The sequence below is a fragment of the Notolabrus celidotus genome, chromosome 4 (assembly GCF_009762535.1).
Source record: "Notolabrus celidotus isolate fNotCel1 chromosome 4, fNotCel1.pri, whole genome shotgun sequence".
Taxonomy (NCBI): domain Eukaryota; kingdom Metazoa; phylum Chordata; class Actinopteri; order Labriformes; family Labridae; genus Notolabrus; species Notolabrus celidotus.
Genome location: NC_048275.1, coordinates 36,081,144 through 36,106,349, shown reverse-complemented (window position 1 = coordinate 36,106,349; position 25,206 = coordinate 36,081,144). Strand labels below are relative to the sequence as shown.

The window sequence follows — 25,206 nt, the reverse complement described above, 5'->3', positions numbered from 1 at the left end:
TCCTGTCTGCAAGAGGTTGGTAGCCTAGCTTCCCTGCTGGTACTCTGTACAGTTCTCTCAACAAAGGGACCGAGCTGACCTCGTAGTACCTCATACAACCCCACTTAAGGAAAAACTGAACTACCCCTTAAAAGTGGTTCATGAATAAAAGGTTAGGGTAAGGGTTGGGTGAGGGGATAGGTTGTGAAGAAGCCTGAAGGTTCGGGTTAGGCGTGAAGACCACTGACAGATACTGTGGGTTCGGGTTAGGCAAGAACCCTGGCTGGTTTGGTTTAGGTGTGAAGTCCACTGACAAATAAGTTCTCTCAGGTTAGACACTCATTGAGAAATGTATCCTTGTAGTTTTCATTGTGCTACAGATGATAATGGTCCAGCATGTGATACTGTGGATAACAAACGTTAGAACTCCGTGTGGTTACCAGTATGGCCATGGTGAGCTCCTCTCGGATATCCTGCAGGGCTCCCACATCCTCCCAAGTGACATCGGGCACAGTGGCGAAGCCCTCCCTCTTGGCCGAAGGCTGGACGCTGGCTAGAGAGAGATGGAAGTCCGTCATGAGGATAGTTAGGCCAGCTAGCTCTTCCTCTGACAACTCCTGTGAGTTCTTCAACAGGTACAGTAGGTTCCACAGCTCCCCCTGCTGCACAGAGCACACAACACACAAGGTAAAATAAAAAACAACCTGGCTCACACATTCATAATCCTCAAACACTGCTGCGCGTCTCTGTGGATTTATTATCAATGTGAGTGGAGTTAGTCTTCTTTGAGCTCCCCGTACCTGCAGGTCCTTCTGTGTGGAGTCTTCCTGGGGCTCTGTGTTTGTCTCTGTCGTCTGTTGTTCTCCGACTTGTTCGTCCATCACAGCAGCCTCAGTCTGAACTTCGCTTGTTATCAGCTCTTCAGATGATCCCTGGTCACAGCTCTGTGGCTTCCTTCTCAGCAGAACCCTGTTTACAGCAGTCATTGCAGCTTCACGACACAGAGCCATGAGGTCTGCGCCCACGTAGCCTGGAGTGAGGCGAGCCAGCTGCTGGAAGTCAAAATCCTCCGGCAGCTTCAGCTTCCTGCACAACGTCTTTAGGATCCTAACAGGGCACAGTGCATATATTTGGGTGCTGTGCATCACAGAGTCAGATCCTTCAGTACAAACCCAAATCCACACTATATTTGTGCATATCCTAGATTTTAGATACGGCAATAAGTCCTAATTCACCATCAAACAACTTTCAATAGCAAATATTTTTGAAACTATGCAACTATCAGCCATCTACGGCGGCATATTAGGGCCATTGAAGAACAAAAAAAAAGATCCAGATGAGAGGAGCAATAATCTGAGATTAAAGTAGAAAAATTGTGAGAAAAATAAGTGTTTGTGAGTTTATAAAGTTGCAAATTTGTGAAAAAGAAAAGTTATTAAGGGAGCCTCATCTCTCCCCACTTTCTCACATCAGATGCTGCTGCCCTACAGTGTGTCTGCCATCCTTGACCTCATTAAACCATACTTTTTAAATCTGATTTAGCATTTGATTATGGAATTACAGCAAATGCTCTAAAAGCTTCCACTTATAAGCAGGTGAAACTTTATATTTCTATCATAGAGAACAACTTATGGCTAAGTTTAAAAACACATTCTGTGCAATTACAACGACAGATATGAGCTACATCACAAGCCATCTCAGTGCAGTTTGCCCCAGAGTTCATTTTTATTATTGCTGAGTTGAAGCCTCAGCATCTCCACCCAGCTGATCCAAGCTGCTCTCTATCCACAGATATGATGAGCTGGATGGAGGGAGGGAACCCTTACCGTTTTATATCCATCCATGACATACATGACATATTTCACTGTTTATAACCAGCTTACTTCCTGCTGGGAGCATTCATAATAAATAAATAAATAAATAAATATTATCTTGTGCGTAATGGCACAGGATGTTCCAAAGTGAAGCAACTTGATTTCTATAAATACTAGTTTCCAAGTCCAAAGTTGTGACTTTGATCTCACAAAATACGCAGCTCTTCTCCTGTCACTTCCAATTTTTGTTAGTGTCTTTTTATAGTGGCCCTTACAGTGTTGCCAACTGAGTGACTTTGAGTTTTCAGACCCCTCTAGCGACTCTTTTTCAAAAAAGTGACTGGCGACCAATCTAGCGACTTTTTCTGGTGTTAATGGAGACTCTTGGAGCATGTGTCGTTCTTACTCTTCTCAACAAACAGTGGATGCTGCTGTGAGTCCCTCCTAGCTGCATTCAGAGCAGGAGACGTTCATCCCTCAGCATCCAGACTGCAAATGTATCATGCATGTACGAAGACACTGCTGGCTGATCCCGCCTACTGTCTCTTTTTGGTCCATTAAGATAGTTAATGTAGATTGTATATAATAAACATGTTGAAAATGTTATTGTTGAAAAATGTAATTTTTTACTTTGATTTGTTGTAGGCTCCTAAGTGAAGTTATAAACATATTTAGAATGTTTTTTAACCTCTTTTTGTCTCTCCCTCAATGTTACTCATCTCTCCAACAGCGTCCATTACAATTCAAATTATGCAAATTAAATGTTGACGTCATTTAGCAACTTTTAGGACAGCCAATGAAGGAGTTGGCAACACTGGGCCCTTATATGCCGTCATAGCTTCCTGTAAACTCAATGCTGATGCCAAAAGAAAAACAGTATTATGATTTTCAAACATCAATAAAGAAAATCTGAAAACTATAAATGGTACTCAGAGCATTGTCAGCAAGTAAAGGACAACAATAAAACTAGAAATGTTTTTGAAAGGGTAATCTAGATTATATCAATTACAATTTGTAGGATATGAATGTAAACTAATATGCCTATTTATGATCTCATGCTTTCTTATCCTCTATGTTATACCTGAGACGCGCTGCTTCATCAGGGATACCCAGACAGATCTCTCTGTCGAAGCGTCCTGCTCTGCGAAGGGCAGGGTCCAGAGAGTCCGGCCTGTTGGTGGCACCAATGACCAGGACCTGAGCCGTCACCGTCAAACTGTTCAAGTCTGTGAGGAGGAAAGGACAACAAAGCATTGTTCTAATTATTCAACAGTAACTTACTCTCTCCTTTATTTGATGGTTCAGTTCCTCCTCAGTCAGTTTCATTAGAGTTAAAGATACAATAGTTCATATCATCACATTAATGACTCAACAGTAAGAGACACACAATCTGATGGATCCATGTAACTCTTACTGATGAGTCAGTTTGAATGGTATGCATTTCTCATCCTACCATCCATGCAGGTGAGCAGCTGGGCAACAATCCTCCTCTCCATGTCTTTAGAGGCCATCTCTCTCTTTGGGGTGATGGCATCGATCTCATCTATGAACAGGATACACGGGGCAGAGCTCTGCAAGGGCAAGAACCAGGGACTACTCATTAGACCTTAAGAATGCAACAGGACACGGTCAATGTTCTTCATCCGATATCATGTTATCAGTTAAGAAGAAAAGCATTACGAACCACAGCCTGGTCAAACAGCTCTCTGAGCTTCTGTTCAGACTCCCCCGACACTCCAGACACCAGCTCCGGAGCGGACACCTTCAACATGGGCAGCTGCAGCTCCTGAGACACACAAAAACACAACACACAACATTACTGATCTGCTATTCACAAGACCATTCTCTGCAGACATGACTCTTCATGGAAGCCCAAAAACCTGGAGGGAGTCTGGAGTGAGGTGTTACTGAGAGGACACTGAAGGCAGAGTCAGGGCGAGAAGCCTGTTGGGTTAGGCTGTATCACAGATGGATTCACTGAATCAACGAGTCAGATGAGATAAGCGCAAGTAGCAAAGACGTTTCAACACGGCTTTAAAATCCTTTTGAACTCAAAAAGCCGTGGCAGAGATCGACCGGTGTTTTGGATTCAACAGCGACCCTGTTAACTGGAGACTCTCAGCCGGATGCATCCCTCATAAACGTCTTTAGACGATCATTAAATATCTGATGAGGATATTTTGAAATCTTAATAAAAACTAAACTAGTTTGCATTCCCAGGAACTCCCTCTGTGTTTCAACAGCTGTGTAAACTCCACAAACACTGACACCTTAAGCGGAAGGTCTCCAGTTTACAGGGTCACTTTTAAAACCATAACACCGGGAGAGACAGCTCTGTGACTTTCTCCATAGCAGCAGTTTATTTGAGGATTGTTAGTCAGGGTTTAGAGTCCACCATAGCACAGAGACTGCACTGTAACCAATGATCTACTTAGGGTATTACATACATAGCCTACAACAAAAACAAGCCAGAGCTATAACAGACCAGTAACATAGCAGAGTTTAAATTGAAGTACAGCAATGAAGATATTTCTGTACTTTATGATTATGTCATGCCCTGTCAACTAACTCATCAATGACACCACCTGTCCTGTATTTCCTGATATAAAGCATGATCAGTCCCTTCCTGTAATGACATAATCAGGCGAGACGTGCAAGCAATTCATCATAGTTTGAGAATGCAGTGCAGTGAGGATACTGATGCATAGTTATGTAGTGTCTTTTAAAGTCTAATAAAGGTTAATTAGACTTCATTTCTATTAGACACAGGAAAGTGAGATCCATCAATAGTGTTCACTAGAAACACGTTAATGCAAAGTGTGAAGCTCTCGTAGGTGCTGCCCACTTGTGATTGGACCACCCAGGAGGCGTGTTAACACCAGGTGTGAATGATCCCTGTGAGAATATAGTGTGGTGCATCGTCTTCAGAGCAGAATGAAGGTAGAAAGTCTGATTCAATGACATCATTAAGATATTTTCTTCATTGGTTTGCATTTCCTGGAACTTACCCCGGCTACAGCCTGGGCTAGCAGGGTCTTCCCACAGCCAGGAGGTCCATGGAGCAGGAAGCCCCTTGGAGGAACCATCCCAAGCTGCTGGTACACCTCTGGGTGACGGATGTGAATTAGCAGCTTACACACCTCCTGCAATAGTGTCAAATAATAGCCAGTGAGTACTGCAATGTAAATAACATCACACATGTTCACCAGCACTTAATCACATCCTTACTGTGTACGATTTAAATCCTTCAGACATTGTTCACATGGTGGAAAATGTAACAACAATGAACTGCTGTCCTGTTTTACTAAAGCAGAATATTCAACACAACAGAGAGGTGAGTAAGGCTAAAGGCACTAACCGCTAACGTGTCTTCATTTCCTCCCACGTCTTCAAACTTCAGAGTCGGGTACTGCAGCTCTGTTGACTTTGATTTAGCTGAGAAGTAAAATATAGAGAAAACATGCTATTAATGTAACGTACGGATGCTGGAAATATCACAGCAGACTGGGGCAGCTTGTTAGAAACACCTTTCGTTATTTTAATTTTTAAAATGAGTACTAACTCAACAGAACACACTACAACCCCTGCTTCAAATTAGGTTGGGACAGATTTCTATGGTATACTTAATCATTTAAACCCTATATTTAACTGAAATAGTGTAAAGACAACATATCAAATAATGTGACTGTTTTATGAAAAATGTATGCCCATTTAAAATTTGATGCCAGCAACATGTTTCAAAAAAGTTGAGACAGGGACAACACAACACTGAAAAAGTGGTGTAATGCTAAAAAACACCTGGAGGAACATCTACCAACTAATGAGGTTGATTATCAACAGATTAGTCACATGACTGGGTTTAAAAACTCCAGAGAGGCTGAGTCTCTCAGAAGGAAAGATGGGAAGAGGTTCATCACTCTGTGAGAGACTGCGTGAGAAAATAGTTCAACAAATTCAATTATGTTCCTCAGAGTAACAAAGAATCAGTGGATTTCATCATCTACAGTACATAACATCATTGTAAACAGACATGACTCTGTAGTGGAAATCACATCATTAATAACAGACATGACTCTGTAGGGGAAATCACATCATTAATAACAGACATGACTCTGTAGGGGAAGTCACTGCATTAAAAACAGACATGACTCTGTAGTGGAGATCACTGTATTAAAAACAGACATGACTCTGTAGTTGAGATCACTGCATTCAAAACAGACATGACTCTGTAGTGGAAATCACTGCATTAAAAACAGACATGACTCTGTAGTGGAAATCACTGCATTAAAAACAGACATGACTCTGTAGTTGAGATCACTGCATTCAAAACAGACATGACTCTGTAGTTGAGATCACTGCATTCAAAACAGACATGACTCTGTAGTGGAAATCACTGCATTAAAAACAGACATGGCTCTGTAGTGGAAATCATTGCATTAAAAACAGACATGACTCTGTAGTGGAAGTCACTGCATTAAAAACAGACATGACTGTAATGGAAATCGCTGCATTAAAAACAGACATGACTCTGTAGTGGAAGTCACTGCACTAAAAACAGACATGACTCTGTAGTGGAAGTCACTGCATTAAAAACAGACATGACTCTGTAGTGGAAGTCACTGCATTAAAAACAGACATGACTCTGTAGTGGAAGTCACTGCATTAAAAACAGACATGACTCTGTAGTGGAGACCACTGCATTAAAAACAGACATGACTCTGTAGTGGAGATCACTGCATTCAAAACAGACATGACTCTGTAGTGGAAATCACTGCATTAAAAACAGACATGACTCTGTAGTGGAAATCACTGCATTAAAAACAGACATGACTCTGTAGTGGAGATCACTGCATTCAAAACAGACATGACTCTGTAGTGGAAGTCACTGCATTAAAAACAGACATGACTGTAATGGAAATCGCTGCATTAAAAACAGACATGACTCTGTAGTGGAAGTCACTGCATTAAAAACAGACATGACTCTGTAGTGGAAGTCACTGCATTAAAAACAGACATGACTCTGTAGTGGAGATCACTGCATTAAAAACAGACATGACTCTGTAGTGGAGATCACTACATGGGCTCGTTGTCTTTGATCACAAAATGTCGCTGCATCCACAAATGCAGGTTAAAACTGAACCACGTAAAGAGGAAACCATATATAAACATGACCCAGAAGCATAGGGGACTTCTCTGGACTCATTCAACATGGACTGAGCCAAAGTGGAAACTGTCTCAGATCTGTGATGGTTTGGGGATACATACGTGCCCATGCAGCTTTCACATTTAAAAAGGCGCTGTTTATGCCGGACAATATAAACAGGTTTTGGAGCAACATAAGCAGCCATCCTGATAATGTCTGTGAAGATTTTCAGTCATCCAGGTCATGGGGATTCAAAGCTTGATCCTGATAATTCTTTTTTCCTGTCTCTGTTCTCCCAAATGTTTACAGTGTTGTTTAAAGAAGAGGCGATGCAGAGTGGTAAACATGACCCTGTCCCAAATCTTATGAAACATGTGGCTGGCATTAAATCCAAAGTATGAATATTATTTTACACGTTTCTCATCTTCAGCATTTGATAAATCATCTTTCTGCTATTGTCATGAAAAACAAGCTTTTTTATGTTTCACATCATCACATCATGTTCCTCTTCACATTTTACATGGTGTCACAACTTTTATAAGGAACAGGGTTAGAAAATTAAGTAAAAAAAACATTGTGGTGTCCTACCTACGTAAAAACCCTATCATATAGTTAGAGTTGTGAACTGGAGTACCTTTTTTGGTCACAGTATCAGGGTCTGCAGTTTCAGTGGAGACCTTTTTCCTTCGTTTGGTCTTTTTGAGAGATTTCACAGACCCCTGGATGGATACATCTGTCTGCCGGTTACAGAAAACAAGAAAGTAGTAGCATGAGTAGAGTGACATCAGCTGAGTATATCAAGTATTGGTTTGGTTTTTCATTTAAAAAGGTACAAATGTGTTTATGAAAAGAGTGAATTGTAATCTGTTTAAAATAACTAAAAATCACTTTAAATTACAGGAAATGGGCCTGATAATCTAAACCATATGGACATCCTAGTATTAAGCACCACATAAAGCATTAAAGTTACTGTTAAAATACTGAATTTTGGCCTCCAGGGATTTGGGGGGAGGGAGAGTGTTTATTCTATCTGTGTAGAGGAGCTTGCTTTAGCAGGCCTACAATAAACAGTTGTAATGTAACCTAACTATTAACAATGTCAGGATGTGTAAGTACAGTTGAGCCCTCCTCTTGTACTCACATTTAGTGCTGTATTATCCGGCTCCTCTTCACAAAGATCGATCAGTACTCTGTTCTTGTCAGGGCCTCCGGTTCTATCAATGAACCATCCTCCTGGGGAAACCAGCGTCTCTGCACCGGGAGGGGGGTCAGTGATGCCTGCAGGGCAGCTGGCAGCAGGCTGATCTCTTCGGGCTGAGCAGGTGCTGGAGTCAGGCGGTCCCTTCCGGTACAGAGATGTAAGCGAGCTGTTCATGAGGTTGGTGGGCTGTAGAAGATAAATGTAAGAACAAGGAGTCATTAAACCTCAACAAGGGCTGTGCACATAAACTCAAGTTACACTCCAACATATAGGAAATGTGTTTGTTAGATGTCTTCTATGGAAGCAGCTAGTTACCGAAATCAAAATGAAAAAGAACATTTGAAAACTAGATAACATTAACAGAAATTATTTTTAATTTTCCAATAATAGGCGCATTATTTGACTCAGAAATAGAATTAATACTTGATAATCCAATTTTCATTTTCATTTTCATCTTCAAGAACGCAAATAATTTTAAACAAATAAGATAAAAAGAAAATTTGCTTTTTAATTTAAAAGAAAAAGGCCTCGCTAAATTATTATCAGAATTCAAATTAAAAATAAATTTTGAAAATGAAAATGCAATCACAGACATGCTTTTTAATTTTCAGAATGGATAAGCAGTTTTTTACTCAAAAATAAAATGAAGGGGCGCTGCTGGCCAAGCAGTCTAAGTGCCCAACATACAGAGGGTACAGTCATCATCTCAGAGGTCGCCGGAAGCGACTCCTGGCCTTCCATTTCCTGCATATCTTCCCCCACTCTCTGCTCCCCACATGTCCTGTCTCTCTTAAGCTGTCCTATCAAATAAAGGCAAAAAGCCCCAAAATATAACTTAAAAAAAACAATTAAACCTTTTGCATTTTAACTTTCCTGTTCAAGTGGCACAATTAAATGGTTGGTTTGGGAGCTGAGGTCTGACCATAGACTGTATAAAATATGGACGTAGTATCCGTGACGTCACCCATCTGTTCCTGAAGCACTGTTTTGAGTGATCCCATCTGTTGATCAAGTCAGCTGTGCCTCTCATAATGGAAAACTTGTAATCTTAATATCTTTGAAACTGCGGCGTTATGAAAAATTCACCCCCCGTACAGTGTGTGCCAATCGATAAATGAGCTATCCAGACTACACTAGTTTTTTGAACCAGGCTGTAAACATGTTTATTTCTGCTGTAAAGATCGGCTTCTTTGAATTGGTGAACTATTCAGCGGGCCAGATTTGAAATTTCATTTTCATTTTCCTTTTAATTGTGTTACAGAAGGAGCAAAATGGAAAAGGTTTAATTGCTTTTTATTTTTATTTTAGAGTAAAGAAAATTGTGAATTCATTATGAAAATGTCAAAGCATATAACGCATTTGAATTTTCTAATTTAATTCTTAATTAGAATTATGAAAATAATTTAGCGGGGTATTTTTTGAAAATGAAAAGGTGAATGTCATTTTCTTCTTTATCTTAATTTTGTAAAATAATTTACATTCTTGAGTCAAATAATGTGTCTAATTTGGAAAATTATAAATAATTTCTGTTTATGCAATTTAGCTTTCAATTTTGGTTTTTAAATTGGATTTTTTGCAGACTGTTTCCCTTCAAAGTAGATCTCTGTCAGCGAGGAAAGACACAAATCAAGGGTGACAAGTTTGGACTGACTTCAGACAAAACTAGAATGAAAGGCTAGCTGCTAGCCTAGTTAAAACTTATGTTGCTTTTTTAAAACCTTATACATATGACTGGTTCACAGATTAACTGTGTGCAAGTTTGCAAATAAAACAGGTTGTTAAATGATGAATTGTGTTCTTTTTGAAGTTTTACAGTTAATACAAAATCAAGTTGAATCTTCTGGATAGTTCATCAGGACACAGTTTAGCATCTGTGGAGCTAAGTGTCTGATAATGCTAAACTACACAACAGTGTGCGCTAAAATAATTAATACAAGCTTTCCCTACAAACATGTATGACACAGCTTTCACACCATGTCTTACCGTGGTCTCCAGAATCTGGTCGTCACTGTCAGACGACTCCGAGCTGCTGCCATCACTGTGAACATACAAGAAAGAATAACTTATGAGTACCTTTACAATGAGAGGATGAGAAAAACAAAGACAAGAGACATAATCCTGCTGTGAAGTCCACACAGCAGGCACGAAGGATCCTTTACCCAGCGCCATTGTTGCTGTGCCTGGCTCTCTTAGCCAAGTGTTTGCTCTCAATGTCGTTGAGTCCAGACTCGTTCATGATGGCGTCATACACTAGAAGAGAAGCAGAATTAAAGGACAAATCAGTGCTCCTCACAGCATTTCTTTCAACAGAAGAACAGAAGATGAACTTTTATCTGTAATCATGAGTCAACATTTCCCACATGGTGACTAGAATTAAATCAGAACTTTCATACGTGTGAAGGGACTGCTGGGAGGACTGGAAAGGTATGTTCTAGCAACGGAGGCTGGACAAAATATAGATCCAGCAACATACTACCACCCTGAGCTGTGTGATACAATCATAGAAACTCCATATCTTAACTCTGAACACATTTTCCTGCCAACTTCACCTCTCAAACAGCTACTTCATGGCTGCTCACAGTGTCACTCCCACAGAGGGATGATATCAGACAGCAGTAACAGGAGTTAAAGGATGTTTGAGTGGTGGAGAACACACCCAGGGGGCAGAGAGTTGTACTCACCTATAACAGGGGGCCACAGACACTATGTGACAGCTGGCTAATTTATATTTACTACAGTGATGTGCAAGACTTAGAGGAGACGTTTAACTGAAGGCTACAGAGGCATTTTGTATTTCTCAGTTAATCAGATATTGTAATGTGTTATTATGATACCTGATCATGATACATGACTGTCATGCCATATATCAGTTACCACAGTATTGTTGTATGGAGGGGATATCATATCATATATCTGGGGCCACATATCCCTGACTTATTGTGAGTCTCAAAGCGATTCTTTTCCCCAACTTTCATCAGCACCTCTGCTTCTCTTACCTTTCTCTACTTGGATCCTGAATGCCGTCTTGTTTCTTCTGCCGTACTCCATTCTGATGACAAACACATGATTCAAACACAAAGTAAACACACAGACTTATGGATGCACACTTCATGTCTAATTCTACAGAAACAGTTTGACATGAACAGCAGCAGACGAATCAGACAGGTCTGCAGTAACTCTCATCGTCCTGATGGCCCTGCTGTTCTTCATAGGGATGGGTACCAAATTCGGTACTTTTATAGGTACCAACCGAATTCCGTCGGTACTACCGAGTACTACCTGCCCTATTTATAACCGTTCCTGTGTGCGTGGATGCCCAACAAGTAAGTTGTGTGTTCTGTTATTATAAAGAGACGGAGAACTGACTTTTTCCCGTCTGCAGGCATTCAAGTGTGTTCATTGATAAACTCCCGAAAGAGCAATTAGACGCCACGAGCACGTGTCAGCTAATATATCTAATCACCTATATAATCCTGTTTCTGTTCATTTCTTGTTAGATTAAATAAATATGTTAAATTAAACAAATTTGAGACGTTTTTTTTTTTTTAATTAAGATTTATTACCACATAAACACACAAAAGTACCGAAAATTGGTACCGTTGAGTACCGGAACGATTCCCAGGTACTGGGTATCGGTACCGTATCGGTTCAAATGTGAAAGGTACCCATCCCTAGTTCTTCATTGATCATTTTGAGGGTACCAAAATAAAAGCACCAACTCTGACTCTGACTGTGACCCTGAACACATCACTGTCATGATGAACGTACCTGTACTGTCTTTGAAGCTCCAGGGCAGTAGCTGAAAGGTCCACATACTCTCGATTAGTGGACGCCAGATACTAGGAATAGAATCAGACATGAATCAGAGTCAGGATACCACAGGGTGAAATGAATGAAAAACGAGAGCACGCCCCTGATTTTTCACGTCTTGACTTTTTAGTATTTTAAGGAGAGTTTTATCAGAGTGTGTGTGTGTGTGTGTTAAGTTACATAAGTACAGAGAGAGAGAGGGTAGATCAAACATAACTGGCCGCATATAAAATGTAAATGTTTGCTGTATATTTTTGTTGATTGTTACTGTTCTGGTTTTTGTTTTTTAACTCTGTAAAGCACTTTGAATTGCTCTTTGAATGAATGCTGCTTTATAAATAAACATGCCTTGCCAGATTAGAGGGGGAAAGGAATTATCTTATTAGGAGATTCATTTGAGATGGAAAAAAAGGATTTAACAGGATTTTACAGGAAGTATCAAAACAGTCTGAGTTAAATGTCACTCCCACATTATTTGCTTTCATTGTGATATTATTGTTTAGGGGACAGAGTTTGTTATGGAGCTGCCCTGCATTTCTGTCAGAGTGTATGGTAAAATGTTTACAGTTAGACTCTTAAGATGTGACCTGACAAGAACAGGGAGATGCATTCATGTACCTGCTCCACTCTCTGTCTGAGCCGACTGTCCACACAGCCTCCACCTCTGTTCTTCATGATCCTCCTGTGGTTTCCTGCAGGGACACAGTCATTCAGAACCAGACTCATGTGAGGAATGATATCACAGCAGTCACATCACATTATATAGCATTCTTACTCCACATATATCTATATGTCTCTGTTTAAGCAGGTAATATGCAGAGCTGATGACACATTTCTTTACATTTCATACACATGAACATGATGACACAGCCTTCCTTTAGCATTCAACGCTCTGTGGTTACACTGAAGGCAGTTAGCTAGCTGCTATAGGAATAATTACACCAGAAGTATGAGTTAGTAGGAGATGTATGGCTGTAAAGTGACAGAACAGACACATTATACCTCCTCCTAACACTCCTCATAACTTCTGTAACATAAAAAGGTCGGTATTAACGCGACACAAGGTGACTCACCTCAACACGGGGACCTCATATCCAAATATTAATGTTAATGTGGTGAACTGACGACTGTTACTGTTTGAGTTCTGGCCGCGTGAGGGGACAACACACAGCTGACCCGGAAACAAAATGTCAGACATCCGGTAGAGGGTTTTCAAAATAAAACAGAATCACCTGTTTTGTACATGTTTTGTTTTTTATTTACAGTCTATGGTTTTGTATTATACTTATTCCTCTACTTTTTGGTCCCAAATGACGGGATATTTGTTGAGCAAAACTACCTATATTTATTTTATTTTTTTTTACTTTACTGTATTGATTTTATTTTATTTTTAAGTATTTTATTTATAATCATGCCTTTTATAATTTTACCATTGCTGTTGTTTTCTGTCTCTGTTATTCTGTGAAGCACTTTGGGCTGCATGTTTATATGTATGAAAGGTGCTAGATAGATAAAGTTGAGTTGAGTTGAGTTGAGTATAATCTTATCATTGATTGTAAGACTGTCATATGTATTTCAAATATGTCGAAAACGATGTAGAATTCATTTTAAATTTACTGATACTATATGGTAAATTTCATATTCACAAATGTAAAATGGAAAAGTGCACCCTGTACTTACCTGGTTTGTTACAGGAACTAAAATTATTCTTAAAAACTCTAATACAGTAAATCTTTTTAATGAGTTTCTTGGGGAAGATTGATGTATTAGCTTCTGAATTGTTGCATATACTGTATTAGTTTATTATATATGGGCATGAGTTATATGTCCCATCCATAGACTGTTTGGACAGCATCGCTCTGCCTTTTTCCATTGTATGGTTCTGAAGCCAAAATATCCTGTTCCAGAACGCTGCCATCTTGTAACTTTTCTGCAGCAGTAGGGAATTTGTGTGTTTCCAAGGCAACAAGCTCTGCCATACAGCGGACCGTCCTGAGGTCCTACCATAGACTGTATAAAATATGGACGTAGTATCCGTGACATCACACATCTGTTCCTGAGAGCTGTTTTGAAGCCAATCGGCGGCAGCAGCCATATTGGAAATGCTGAACTCAACCAGGCAGAGTGTGTTCCCGACCAGGAGTCCAGTCAGTCATGTCCTCGTTTGGGCAAAAACTTGTAATCTTAATATCTTCTGAACTGTCGCGTTGTTGGCAGTGTGTGCCGATAAAGAGATTAGCTTCGTACATCCAAGCGGTTTTTTGAACCAGGCTGTAAACATGTTTATTAATGCTGCAAAGATCGTCTTTTTCCCATTCATGTCTATGTGGTTTCCAGTGCTTCTGCAGCCAGCCTCAAGCAGATTCTCGATGTATTGCAGTTTATAACACTTCCACATGGGCTTCCTTGTTTGAGACCGGAGGTTGCCGCTTGGGTCCTACAGAGTTTCCTTCTACGGCAGCTGTCAATCAAAGTAAAACCGGATGTAAAACCCTGATTTTTAAACTCTAATAACTATCGAGGAAGAAACTTTTCAGAAAAAAGAGGCCTTGAACACAAAACAGTCAAATAATAACTACATATCACCACAGCATATGGTTGTGAGAAACATTCATACCACGTGTGTTTATTTTTTAAAGTTTGACTGCAGCCTCATTCAAATGAATAGGGGAGACAGTTTTTTACCTATACTGCAGCCAGCCACCAGGGGGAGCAGTTTTATGGGCGGCCTCACCTCGAGCCGAGCGAGATGACATCCATTTTATATACAGTCTATGGCCCCATCCCTTTTTTTCTCTTATTTTTTCTCCTTGTCTGTTTTATGTATTATGGTATATGGATTTGTTTGAGCACATGTCTGTAATGTTTGTAAATCTATTATTATAAAATGTTCAATAAAAAATAAATAAAAGAAAAACAGTGCACAGTGATTTACTTAGACTGTAAGAAGTAAAAATATCTTTATGAAAATAAATAAATAAATAAATAAATAAATCAATAAATAAAACACACGTGACTGTCTCAAGGAGGGCACTATAACCGGGGGCGGTGCGTGAGGCCGGTTGTCTGTGGCTCTGAGCTTGAGGCGCACCTTTCCTTTCGCATTGTGTTTAAAACAAACTTAAATTGGTGAAAATTAAATGCTTAAAAAAGTGACTGTATACTGTAAAATTGTAGGGCTTTATTATAGAAAGGCATTGTAATTTTACAGCATGACTTTTAAAACAATGAACTGTACAACACAATAGTGTGATTGCTCTTTTTATTCTATATTATTATTTTGATTAGATAAACTATAATTTTACTTTTTCTTCGAATAGCTTATTGAATTAACATATTAAAATAAGGCTTAAAAGTTGTTATTTATCAATCAGCCATGAGGTGTTAACAACATAAGACCAGTGTGCCAAGAGGTAGAGCAGCTCGTGCTCTCACTTCCTCGTTAAGTGGTTTGACGGCTGTTCTTCCTCATTACACTGGAAAAGAAACTGGCTGTGAGTCAGTCGTTTGACAGCCATGAAGGACGGTATCACAGCGGGAGAAAACAGCGAGGTGTCCCGCCTGGAGGTCTTTGAGGACTACGTCAAGTGTTTCCTTCAGGTGTGTACAGAAGTTGGACCATGTCGAGAGGACCGACTGCTGGAGAAGGCGGCTCAGTATCTCCTGACGGAACCAGAACTCAGAGGGATCTTCACGCACTTCCCTTTCTACCAGTCTGTTGAAGAGGGCTGTAGAGCCTCGGGGGAAGACTGCAGGAGGTTTCTCTCTGCTGTCATCAAAGCTACAGAATTATTAGAGACTCTCTGTGTCAATATTGTCCTTCAGCCATGGAAGAAAGAAATCAAGACATTGAAGGTGACACTGGGTTTCTTACTTTCTTACTTTCTTTCTCTCTTTCCTTCTACTCCACTTCACTTTCATTTTCCTAAAAAAATAATAGACAGTGATAATTTATTTTAAAATAACTGATTTGAAATAGAATCTAGATAATAGTATAGAAGATGAAATGAATTGATCATAATCACCACAATATAGTCATTGATCTCTTTTAAATCTCTTCTTAAAACACACTTTCATAGCAGAGCCTTTCCTGATTGTTCTTGAACTTTATTTTAAAAGAAATATTTTTTAAATAATTGCATTTCTTTAGAGTTATTTTACAGGAATTTTATTTATTTTAAAATATGTTTTATGTCTTGATCTTGTGTGATTTTATGACCTGCTTGTTTTATTTTGCTGCCCATGTAAAGCACTTAGTAACCAGTGTTTTTGGAAGTGCTCTATAATAAAGTAATATTAATAGAAAAAATAATAATAGTAATTTTTATTATCTGTATTTTATTTATTTATTTATTTATTTATCTATTATCTATTATTATTATTATTATTATTATTATTATTATTATTATTATTATTATTGTTATCATCATATTTTAATTTTTATATACCCCAGTTTATTTCATATCAAGTGTTGTATTATGTCCCACTAATACAGCCATCCTGTGTAGGTGTCATGTGTTATAGGGACTACAGAAATAGCACGTAAACTAACACAACTGTCTGCATGAGAAGATGTTTCTTTGTCTGAACATCATAAAGAGGCCCTGAGTTTGTCATTTCGACAATACCCATTACAGTTTTTAGAGCCAAGTGACCATATTTGGAAAAGGTGGAGCTGGAGGGAGTCTTGGGTTGGAAAATACTAATTTACGAGCTGACATAATTAAGTCAAAGTAAATGTGAACGTATTTCAGAATCATAAAGATGCAGATCTTGTCATTTTTTTAATTCATCAACTGTGAGGTTTACTGTTATCTAATGTTCAGGTAACTGGGCATCACAAGCACAATCACTGTTTGAACATGAGCGCAAGGCCTTCACTGATTTCAGGAAATTCAGTTTGTACTTGAGAGAAATAGTAGAAGAAATAGAACTTTTCACTTTTTTGAGTTTATCCAAAACTCTTGATTTAACTGTTTGCTTGTTATTAGTACTAGCAGAAAAAACATGGTGATTGTTTTCAATAACAGAATGTTTCTTTAACGACATTCAGGATATTTTTTAAATGTCCCATTCTTCACTCAGTAATAACAGAACTGTATGTTTGTGTCTCAGACTTTTACAGGTCCCTTTGTGTACGGTCTCCTGCCAGTTTTCAGCAGTTCTACCATTCAGTCTATCCTGGCCTCTATTGGATACCTGCCACATGCTGACACTCCAGTGAGGTAAGAAACAATGAGAGGAGGAGCCAGTTAGATAAGTTAATTAAAACCATTGGAAACAATCTGAGAGGTCTGAACTTCAGCCAAGCAAGAAAGACCTCAAATGTCTGGTCTGGTATGTCAAAAGTAACGCCTTCAGGTGCAACCGCAAAAACTTTCCCCAGGAACTAAAGACCTTTTGAGGAACTGTGTGCGTTTTAAAAGCTTGAACAAGGAAATAGATTTAGTTCTGGGCTAGTTAATCTCCCCTTGAAAAGTTCCTGCTTGGAGGGTATACTGTCCAAAGGTCCAGGAACTTTGGGGGGCGGGGCCTGCAATGCTGGTAACCGCAGTGTTTCTATTTCACTTACCGTCCACAATAACATCACACACATCTGAGATTCACTTGGTTTAATAACTCCTGAACATTTGTCTTCTCTGAGCCTGATAGTGTGAATGCGTCTCTGTCAGCTCCTGGTGTTACAGCCTTAAGAGTTACCCTGTAAACTGGAGACCTTCAGCTGAACATGTCAGTGTTTGTGGAGTTTACAACAGCTGTTGAAACACAGAAGGAGTCCTCGGGAATGCATCCTATTTTAGTTTTTATTAGCATGTCCCAATATCCTCATCAGATATTTAATGATCATCTAAAGATGTTTGTGAGGGATGCATCCGGTTGACAGTCTCAAGTTAATAGGGTCACTTTTTAAACTGGAACACTGGTCGATCTCTGGCATGGCTTTGAAATCCGTATTAGCGCATTTTGGGCGTTTTTAAACAGCTTTGCTACTCATGCTCGTCTCCTTCTGCAATACCATGAAGCACAATCAAATACAGCACAAGAAGAACCTCCTTAACTCTAACATGGTGCCGCCATAGATTGTGTAAATAATGCACGTAATATCCGTAACGTCACCCATCTGTTCCTAAAGCGCTGTTTTGAGGCCAATCGTCTGTGGGAGCCATATTGGTAATGTTGAACTCAACATAACTGCTGTCGAGCTAGTGTGAGGTAAAGAGGCGGGCTTTGAGCCTCCTAGCCAAAGCTACAGTGTTCCGGCCTGTCAATCAAGTCAGCTGTGCCTTGCATTGGAAAAACTGGTAATCTTAATATCTTCAAAATCGCCACATTATGAAAAAATTCACCCCCGTACAGTGTGTGCCGATAGAGGAATGAGCTATCCAGACTACACTCATCTTTTGAACCAGGCTGTAAACATGTTTATTTCTGCTGTAAAGATCGTCTTCTTTGAATGGGTGTGTATGTGGTTTCTGGTGTTCCTGCAGCCAGACTCAAGTGGATCCTCAATGAAATGCAATTTTTAACATTTCAGCATTGGCTTCAATTCTCACGGCCTTCCGTGTGTTTCAACAGCTGTTGTAAACTCCACAAACACTGACATGTTTAGTTGAAGGTCTCCAGTTTACAGGGTAACTCATAAGGCTGTAACACCAGGAGCTGACAGAGACGCATTCACACTATCAGGCTCAGAGAAGACGAATGTTCAGGAGTTATTAACCTTCCTGAAAGAGAAGTTCCTGGAACTTCTGGTCGAAGAGCACCATTTAGAGAGTTTTCATATTTTCTGCTCAACATTTTAAGAAAAATGGTGTGATGAAACCTGATTTTGAAGAATGTGCTTTCGACTGACTTATGTTTGTCCTCTATAAGGTTTTTGTTTTTCAGTTTTATTTAATCAGAGACACACTAGACCAGGGGTTCCCAAAGTGGGGGTCGCCAGACAGTAATTGGGGTCACGATTTTTTTTGTTATTGTTTAAAGTAATCTAAAATTTCGTATATGGCCATTACTGTAAATATGTTTTTTAAAGTAATTCATTTAGAAATGAAACCTGGCAAATACATTTACTGCCTTTCTTTAGATGACTCTTGGTTTGGGTCAGTTTAAAGTTAATTAACAGAAGCATCAGTAGCAGCAGTTAATTTATAACAACACCGGAAACACAGACACATGTATGTAGCTCGGCTAATTTTCTGCAGACCAGCTAAATGAAGTTTAAAGCAACATTTAATTACATCCAGGTTCAGTGGTGGTCGTGAGTCTTTGGCACCTATATTTTGGAGTCAAGGCCTGAAAAGTTTGGGAACCCATTCATCTGACTATTTTTACAGCACCCAGACATACCAAAAAATCACAAATATGGACACTTCTATCTGGACTTGAGTTTTAAAGATGTGACTAGTAAACTAGGAGGGGATTTGTGAAGTTTGGGGTCTTTCTGATTGAAGCAGAATCTTGTAGCAAAGTAATCAGGTCTCTGGTATCTCCTGTGTTTCAGTGAGTACAGACTCTGTGAAGAAGTGGACCCTGACAGAGTCAAGCTGGTGGGCTTTGAGCTGCTGCTGGCACGGGTGGAATGCTGTCATCTCCTGGAGCTCCACGACCAGCATCAGGCGGGACAACAGGTAAAACCAGAAACCATCACACCATATTTTATACTTACACTATTTGTAAACAGTTTTGAAAGTCACATTTTATTTCCAATATGCAATATATGAGAACTTTGGTGGTTGATTACATAAACCAGAAGTCCAAGGAGGGTGAAAACGTACTGTTATGCAAAGCACTGTTGCTCCAATGAAAGGGATCCAGAGTACAAATTTGTCAGAAGTTCACTTTCTAAAAGCTGTCTGTGTTATTTACTGTACTCTGATGCAAAGCCATATTTCACAGCATCGGTCTGCTAGCTTTCAACAGCAGAACAGCAGAGAACAGGCAGGAGCAGCTAAAGACACAATCATTGGAGGATAGACTGAACAGAGTGTGGTTCAGCTGTGTGTAAGGACTGATCCATGGAGAACATTTAGTCACAGACCTGACAGCGATGAGACACAAACACTCAATCAGGTGCAATGCTGTTTCATACACCTTGTGTCTCCCTCACCTCATCTCTCACTCACTGCAGACGTGGCTGGAGGTTCTCCACGAGAGACTGGGATCTACGGAGCTGGAGGAATCCACAGACGAGAAGACGGTGGGGCGAAAGGAAGAAGAGGAGGAGAGGAAGAATGAAGAGGCAGGTGGTAAAGAGGTACGATGGAGTAGAGAAGGATGATTAAGAAGGATTAATTATAAAGTCTGACCACTGCAGGAAGAAAAGACCTGCAGTATCTCTCTGTGAGACAGCGGGTGAAGAAGTCTGTCACTGAACGAGCTCCTTAGTGTTGTTATGGTCTCCTGGAGGGGGGGTGACGTGTTGTCCATCAGAGAAGATAGCTTTGCTATCATCCTCCTGTCAGCCACCACCTCCACAGGGTTCAGAGGGCAGCCCAGGACAGAGCTGGCCTTCTTCACCAGTCTGTTCAGCTTCTTCCTGTCAGCAGCAGAGATGCTGCTTCCCCAGCAGACCACTCCAAAGAAGATGGCTGATGCCACTGCAGAGTCAAAGAAGGACTTCAGAAGAGCCCCCTCCACACCAAAAGACCTGAGTCTCCTGAGCAGAAAGAGCCTGCTCTGTCCCTTCTTGTAGAGTGAGTTGCAGTTCTCTGACCAGTCCAGTTTATTGTTCAGGTGAACACCCAGGTACTTGTAAGATGTCACAATCTCAATGTCGGTTCCCTGGATGTTCACTAGTGTGGGAGGAGGGAGCTTGTGTCTTCTGAAATCCACCACCAGCTCTTTGGTCTTTCCTGCGTTGAGCTGGAGGTGGTTTCTCTGGCACCAGACTGCAAAATCCTGCATCAGTTCTCTGTACTCCCTGTCGTCCCCAGAGTCGTCAGAGAACTTTTGCAGGTGGCAGTTTGCTGTGTTGTGGGTGAAGTCTGCAGTGTTGAGGGTGAACAGGAACTGAACCAGAACCGTTCCCTGGGGGCCCCTTCGTGCTGCAGACAAAACTACTCTTAAAATTCATAACGCAATAAAAACTACAGAACTGTAAAATAACCTTTACTCATTACTGTACGTCAAAGAGCTTTCAAAGAGCAAAAGCTGAAGTTCGGGTGCTTTGAAGAAGAAAATGAGTTGGTGTCTGATTAATTTAAGAGTCTGAAACAATGATTTCTCATCTCAGATCATCGCTGAGTTTTTCACTTTATATTTGAGCTGTGCATCGAGGAACTTTTGACAAATTGGCATTACAGGATGTTAAATCAAAGGTTGATCACCCAACAAAGAATCAGAATCAGAAAGAACTTTAATCACAATGTATCTCAAGAATACAAAGAATTTGACTCCGGTATTTTTGCGTACTCCCAAAGTTGGAGGCTAATGCAGCTCTGTAAGCACACTGTCAGAAATGTTATTGCAGGTGCGTTCCCTTCAGGCCACATATACACACCTGTGTTTTGGTACGAAAATAAAGTGAGGAGGGTAAAAGTTTTGGTTGAAAGTGGAGTTTGCTGAAATGAAAGTGGCTTTATACATTTTGCTATCAAACGTCAACATTAAGGTACTCACATTCTGTCCCGGCAGGAAACAAACCAGCTTCAGTCTGTGCTGAACACAGTGTTGAACAGTAACAAATTAAATGTACTTTAGTACATGTTTTGAGTGCCTGTACTTTACTTGAGTATTATTTTTGGGGAACTTATTACTTTTACTCCATTTAAAGACAAATATCATCCTTTTGACTCCTCTACATTTCTATCAGTGCTCTAGTTACTCTCTACTTTATCTTTGAAGTCAGCTGATGAGTTTTCTTTTCTGAAATCAGATCCCAAAGACCGTAAACTGTTGGTGTCCTTGTGTTTGGTTTGTCTCAGTGGTGTAGCCGTACCTGGGTTGAGCGTAGATCAAACGTTCTTCAGATCAGTCGTTCATTTAGTCGTGGTGATGATGGCTATGACTGAGAAGGATGATGATTCTCTACCTGAGCACCACGGCCATATTTTAAACCCACGTTTGAGCTTTTGAAATAAAGAATGATTGTTTGTATTGTTGTAAATCTCTGATCTGTTTACCACACAAACTTCATCACAGCCTCCAAAACATCAGCATCTAACCTGAGAAAGCATGTGGAGGTCTGGAGCTAACACACTGCTTTGATTCCAGAGGAACATTGTAAACTTGTCTGTGCTTGTAGTAACTTAGTTTATATTTCATGGTAGACTTTTTACATATGAAATCATGTTTTCTAGATAAACAGAACGGAGCAGAATGTTCACCCATGCATTCTTGACTGACCTCATGCTTTGTGAAAATACGTTTAGAGATATTTTAAAAAGTACTTTGAATACTTCAATATTTTTAAAAGCAAGTACTCCAGGACTTTAACTCAAGTCAGAATCTGACTGAACAACTTTCACTTGTAGTGGAGGAATGTTTGACCAGGAGGATCTATACTCTGACTTCAGTAATGAATACATGTACTTAGTCCACCACTGGCTGAACGTCACCCTGTCTTCCCTCAGGTACCTCTGCGTTTGGAGAGCAGGATCGGAGTGAAACCCAAACCCAAGCCCAAACCTCGACACTGCAGTCTGAACAATGAAGACCGATCTTTTATGGAGATGCAAATAAATTACCCGGACTTGGTCTTCAGGGGCCGCCCTCTGCTTCCAGACAAACCTAACCGTGCAAAAAGCAGCAGAAGCAGCTGTAAAGCAAGCATCAATATCACACCTGATGAGAGTAAAGCTGCTGAGCTCCCCACAGGAGATCCTGTGGAAGACATTGAAGCTTCTTCTACAACCACCTGCAGTAAAAGTGAAGTCAGCCAACCGGATGAGTCATGTGTTGATGATGTCACATGCAGTGGTAGTAATAATAGAGACTGTGGTGGAACTGCAGCCACAGGAGACACCGTGACCGGCAGCTTATCTAACGCTGGAGAGGGCAGAGTTGATGATGAGCATGAACATCGTCGTGCCATTTCCCTGCACATCACAATGAGAGCCGGGTCCACAGCAGGGCAGAGTCTTACAGCTGGACAGCCTCAGCCCGCTGCAGAGCCTCCACAACAGCAGACTGCAGCAGGTAGCTCACACACACATGCATACACACATCAAAGCCGAATACTAATCTGCACAAATCTCTCTCTTTGCATAAAGGAGAATGTTTCATGTTCTGTATAAGATACTTTAGCCAGAGGGTTGATGGTGAAGTAGGAGGCAGACTCAGAGCACTTAAATGAAGGTTCTATCAGTGGAGATTTATTTACAGGTGCAACCAGGAAGCATATAAAACAAGAAAATGTAAACAAAATAAAAAAAATAACTATTAACAAAAGGAACTAAGAATAACTAAACTCTTAACAGAGTAGATCCTGGCGGCCTTGACTGACAGTTTTCCCCCTTGGCTTCTCACAGCCAACTGAATTTATAGAGGCATGTGTCCCCATCCCCAAAACCTGGTCACAATCAGCCTCACTTACAGGGTTGAGCACCCCACACATAACAAGCATTATAAAGCACACACAAAGACAACATATTCACTGGATAGTCCAATTTCCTACGGCACTTGAACGCATCCCAAAATGTGCAATTCCCCTCTACAGAGCGCGCTCTTGTGTTCTCTTTTTCTTGATCATGCTACAAACACACATAGTTTGATATAGATACAATCATGCACAAACATGCTATGGACATGCACTTAGGAGAGATGTCAGAGTTGGGGGTTTGGTGCCTTGCGCAAGGGCACCTCGACAGTGCCCAGGCAAATGGACCGGCACCTCTCCAGCCACCAGACCACTTGCCAAACTTTGTCCACTCTGGGACTTGAACCGGTGACCCCCAATTTCCAAGCCAAGTCCCTATGGACTGAGCTACTGCCGCACTCAGCAGCTTCCCCCTCCTACATGGAGCGACTACAACCACCTACGTGACGTCACATAGAGGTTAAAATGTGTGGAAGTGCAGGGACATCCCCCTCTGATTCAGATTTCGTGCTGCAGGTAAGTTTGCTGGAAGACAAAGAAGTCAGCAACAAAACAACTAATAAAAGTAATTTAGATATCATCTGTGTTTGTCAGTCATTATTCTGTTAACCTGTATTTAGCTATGGTGGAATTATCAACTAGATTTAACACAAAACACAAACAGACCCGGGATAGTACTGTGTATTATGTCATTTAGAGATGTTAATGGTTAACATATAATTTAACTAAACAAACAAAAGTTGTATTAATGAGGCCATGTAAACTAACATAACTGATAAATCGCACCACTGAGTCCACTTTGTTACATTTGTTCTGATGTATTATAATTTCATACTTGAATTAATTTCAGTCAGCAGTAAAACATTTAACCCTTTGTTTTCACAGGCGACAACCAAGGGAGTCCATCTCTGAGCTCCGCAGACCTGAAGGACATCAGAGAGCTGGAAGAGAGGATGGGCCAGCTGGATTTACAGGAGACGAAGGAGGAAGAGAGGAGGAAACAAGATGACATGAGTGGAGGGAAGAAAATAAATAAAGAGAGGAGGAGGGTGAAAGTGAGGAAAGCAAGAACAGATGTAAAGGCAGGAGAGCGGAGCCTGAGGATTCCAGTGACGGAGACGGGTCCCGCACCTAGCCAGTCTGCAGGAAGACTCACCACACCGTCTGAGTCTGATCCAGCAGTGATGAAGCAGCAGGGAGGAGATACAGAGAGCGCAGACACGGGCAGAGGAGAGGAGGAGCAGCTGTCACAGAGCTACGTTTTAGTCGAGCATCACAAGAAAGAACATGCTTCTCTTGTTTAAATCACGATATTCAGAGCAGTGATTTCAAAAACGACTGTGCAGACTTAAAAAGACATTTATCTAAGGCAGGTTTCAAACAGGCACTTTGCAAAATATCTCTAAGACTGCTGTAGATTTATTCATAACATCAAGACATAATTACATGAAGGACGATGTAACGGTTCTCCAACAGTAGTTTTTATTCAGTTCTCTCTTAGCAGATGAGGTATGTTTGACTTTAGAACATATATTATGTGAAGGTCTCTTAATTTTATAGAAGAAGCATCTTGACCTAAATTCCTTAGGCAGTGTAATCCTGATGTCTCCTTTTTTAGATTATATTAATAAAGGTGATGGAAGTCATTCCTGATGTCTGTTCTCTTGTTAAAGTCATCCTTTCTCGGGTCAGGTTCTCCCAAACCTGTTCTGTGTTCATGACT

The 25,206-nt window shown here is 40.4% G+C and overlaps 3 protein-coding genes across 4 annotated transcripts in view; 1 reads left to right on the top strand and 2 right to left on the bottom strand.

The window, feature by feature from the left end:
• The window catches only part of nvl (nuclear VCP like), a 26,264-nt gene extending 13,134 nt beyond the window's left edge, over nucleotides 1-13,130 (bottom strand). The window contains exons 1-15 of the mRNA XM_034681355.1: nucleotides 13,021-13,130; nucleotides 12,566-12,639; nucleotides 11,906-11,976; nucleotides 11,134-11,186; nucleotides 10,297-10,387; nucleotides 10,121-10,175; nucleotides 8,078-8,323; nucleotides 7,571-7,673; nucleotides 5,152-5,228; nucleotides 4,802-4,936; nucleotides 3,478-3,579; nucleotides 3,247-3,364; nucleotides 2,875-3,019; nucleotides 780-1,086; nucleotides 420-641 (exon numbers count right to left, since the gene is read on the bottom strand). Coding sequence (XP_034537246.1) covers nucleotides 420-641; nucleotides 780-1,086; nucleotides 2,875-3,019; nucleotides 3,247-3,364; nucleotides 3,478-3,579; nucleotides 4,802-4,936; nucleotides 5,152-5,228; nucleotides 7,571-7,673; nucleotides 8,078-8,323; nucleotides 10,121-10,175; nucleotides 10,297-10,387; nucleotides 11,134-11,186; nucleotides 11,906-11,976; nucleotides 12,566-12,622 — 1,782 coding nt within the window. The 5' untranslated portion in view covers nucleotides 12,623-12,639; nucleotides 13,021-13,130. The remainder of the gene's footprint in view (nucleotides 1-419; nucleotides 642-779; nucleotides 1,087-2,874; nucleotides 3,020-3,246; nucleotides 3,365-3,477; nucleotides 3,580-4,801; nucleotides 4,937-5,151; nucleotides 5,229-7,570; nucleotides 7,674-8,077; nucleotides 8,324-10,120; nucleotides 10,176-10,296; nucleotides 10,388-11,133; nucleotides 11,187-11,905; nucleotides 11,977-12,565; nucleotides 12,640-13,020) is intronic.
• tk2 (thymidine kinase 2) overlaps nucleotides 12,097-25,206 on the bottom strand; it is a 32,759-nt gene continuing 19,649 nt past the window's right edge. Inside the window, exon 11 of the mRNA XM_034681359.1 lies at nucleotides 12,097-12,119. The gene's annotated coding sequence lies outside the window, so the exon portion shown is untranslated. The remainder of the gene's footprint in view (nucleotides 12,120-25,206) is intronic.
• LOC117811213 lies at nucleotides 15,270-25,136 on the top strand. 2 transcript variants are annotated; one of them, XM_034681356.1, is made up of 6 exons: nucleotides 15,275-15,802; nucleotides 17,063-17,172; nucleotides 19,449-19,575; nucleotides 20,076-20,201; nucleotides 22,519-23,083; nucleotides 24,369-25,136. In XM_034681356.1, the coding sequence occupies exons 1-6, from the start codon at nucleotides 15,464-15,466 to the stop codon at nucleotides 24,785-24,787; spliced, it is 1,686 nt and encodes a 561-aa protein (XP_034537247.1). In that variant the 5' UTR covers nucleotides 15,275-15,463; the 3' UTR covers nucleotides 24,788-25,136. The 2 variants fall into 2 exon arrangements, with proteins under 2 accessions (XP_034537248.1, XP_034537247.1); XM_034681357.1 differs by lacking the exon at nucleotides 20,076-20,201 and having other exon boundaries at nucleotides 15,270-15,802.